The 1,068-nt window shown below is 41.2% G+C and overlaps 1 protein-coding gene across 1 annotated transcript; it reads right to left on the bottom strand.

Annotated features, from left to right (window-relative positions):
• Nucleotides 1-231: 231 nt before the first annotated feature.
• On the bottom strand, nucleotides 232-664 carry LOC126910049 (histone H4). Its single transcript, XM_050692445.1, has one exon. It carries the CDS (start codon nucleotides 587-589, stop codon nucleotides 278-280), a length of 312 nt encoding a protein of 103 aa, XP_050548402.1. The 5' UTR covers nucleotides 590-664; the 3' UTR covers nucleotides 232-277.
• Between the last annotated feature and the right edge of the window lie 404 nt (nucleotides 665-1,068).

The following is a 1,068-nucleotide window of genomic DNA, read 5'->3' as shown; positions in this document are numbered from 1 at the left end:
TATTATTTAAAAAAAAAATCAGCTAAAAATATTAACTGGATCAAAAGTTATTTAAGTTGTCAGTGAGTGGTGGGCCACTCTTTATATTGGATTTCGATTAATTGAATTAGTTTATTGTTCTCTTTTTAAATATGTAAACGCATATGTACCGTGTTCATATAAAAAAAAATGTTTACGAAATAACAACACGTTTTCATTAATAGATATATATCATCATCATCTTATGGTGGCCCTGATAAGGGCCGTTTTATAATTTGTTGAAGTCCGTTTAAAATTATCAACCTCCGAAACCGTAAAGTGTACGGCCTTGACGTTTCAATGCGTATACAACATCCATAGCGGTAACGGTCTTCCTCTTGGCGTGTTCGGTATAGGTGACGGCATCACGGATAACATTTTCCAAAAATACTTTTAACACTCCACGTGTCTCTTCGTAGATGAGGCCCGAGATACGTTTCACACCACCACGACGAGCCAACCGGCGTATGGCGGGTTTAGTTATTCCTTGAATGTTGTCACGGAGTACTTTACGATGGCGTTTGGCACCACCTTTACCCAAACCTTTTCCTCCTTTACCGCGTCCTGTCATCGTTACTCGATTTGTGTGATTAAACTGTGGATGTTGTTTACGAACACTGTTAATGCATGTCGATATTTTGCCAATTGCTGTATTTAAAGAGTTCCCGTTACGAACAAGACGTTCCCATTGGTTATTTGCCAGAGTTACCACCACCGCGGACCGAAACGCTATAACGTGACCAATGAGAACGTATTCGTTGATCCGACTCCACTATAAGTATTGGTGAATCGTGAAAATTTGTTCAAACATTATTCTCGTTCAGTATAACACAGTTTGTTTATCTATCATGGCTCGTACGAAGCAGACAGCTCGCAAGTCGACCGGAGGCAAGGCTCCAAGGAAACAGTTAGCTACTAAAGCTGCACGCAAGAGCGCACCGGCCACCGGCGGAGTAAAGAAGCCTCATCGTTATCGTCCGGGCACGGTAGCTCTTCGTGAAATCCGTCGTTATCAAAAGAGTACAGAACTATTAATCCGCAAACTTCCTT

Source organism: Daktulosphaira vitifoliae, unplaced genomic scaffold (genome assembly GCF_025091365.1).
Source record: "Daktulosphaira vitifoliae isolate Bord-2020 unplaced genomic scaffold, ASM2509136v1 Scaffold_3477, whole genome shotgun sequence".
Lineage (NCBI taxonomy): Eukaryota > Metazoa > Arthropoda > Insecta > Hemiptera > Phylloxeridae > Daktulosphaira > Daktulosphaira vitifoliae.
This window is presented reverse-complemented; position numbering and strand designations above follow the sequence as displayed.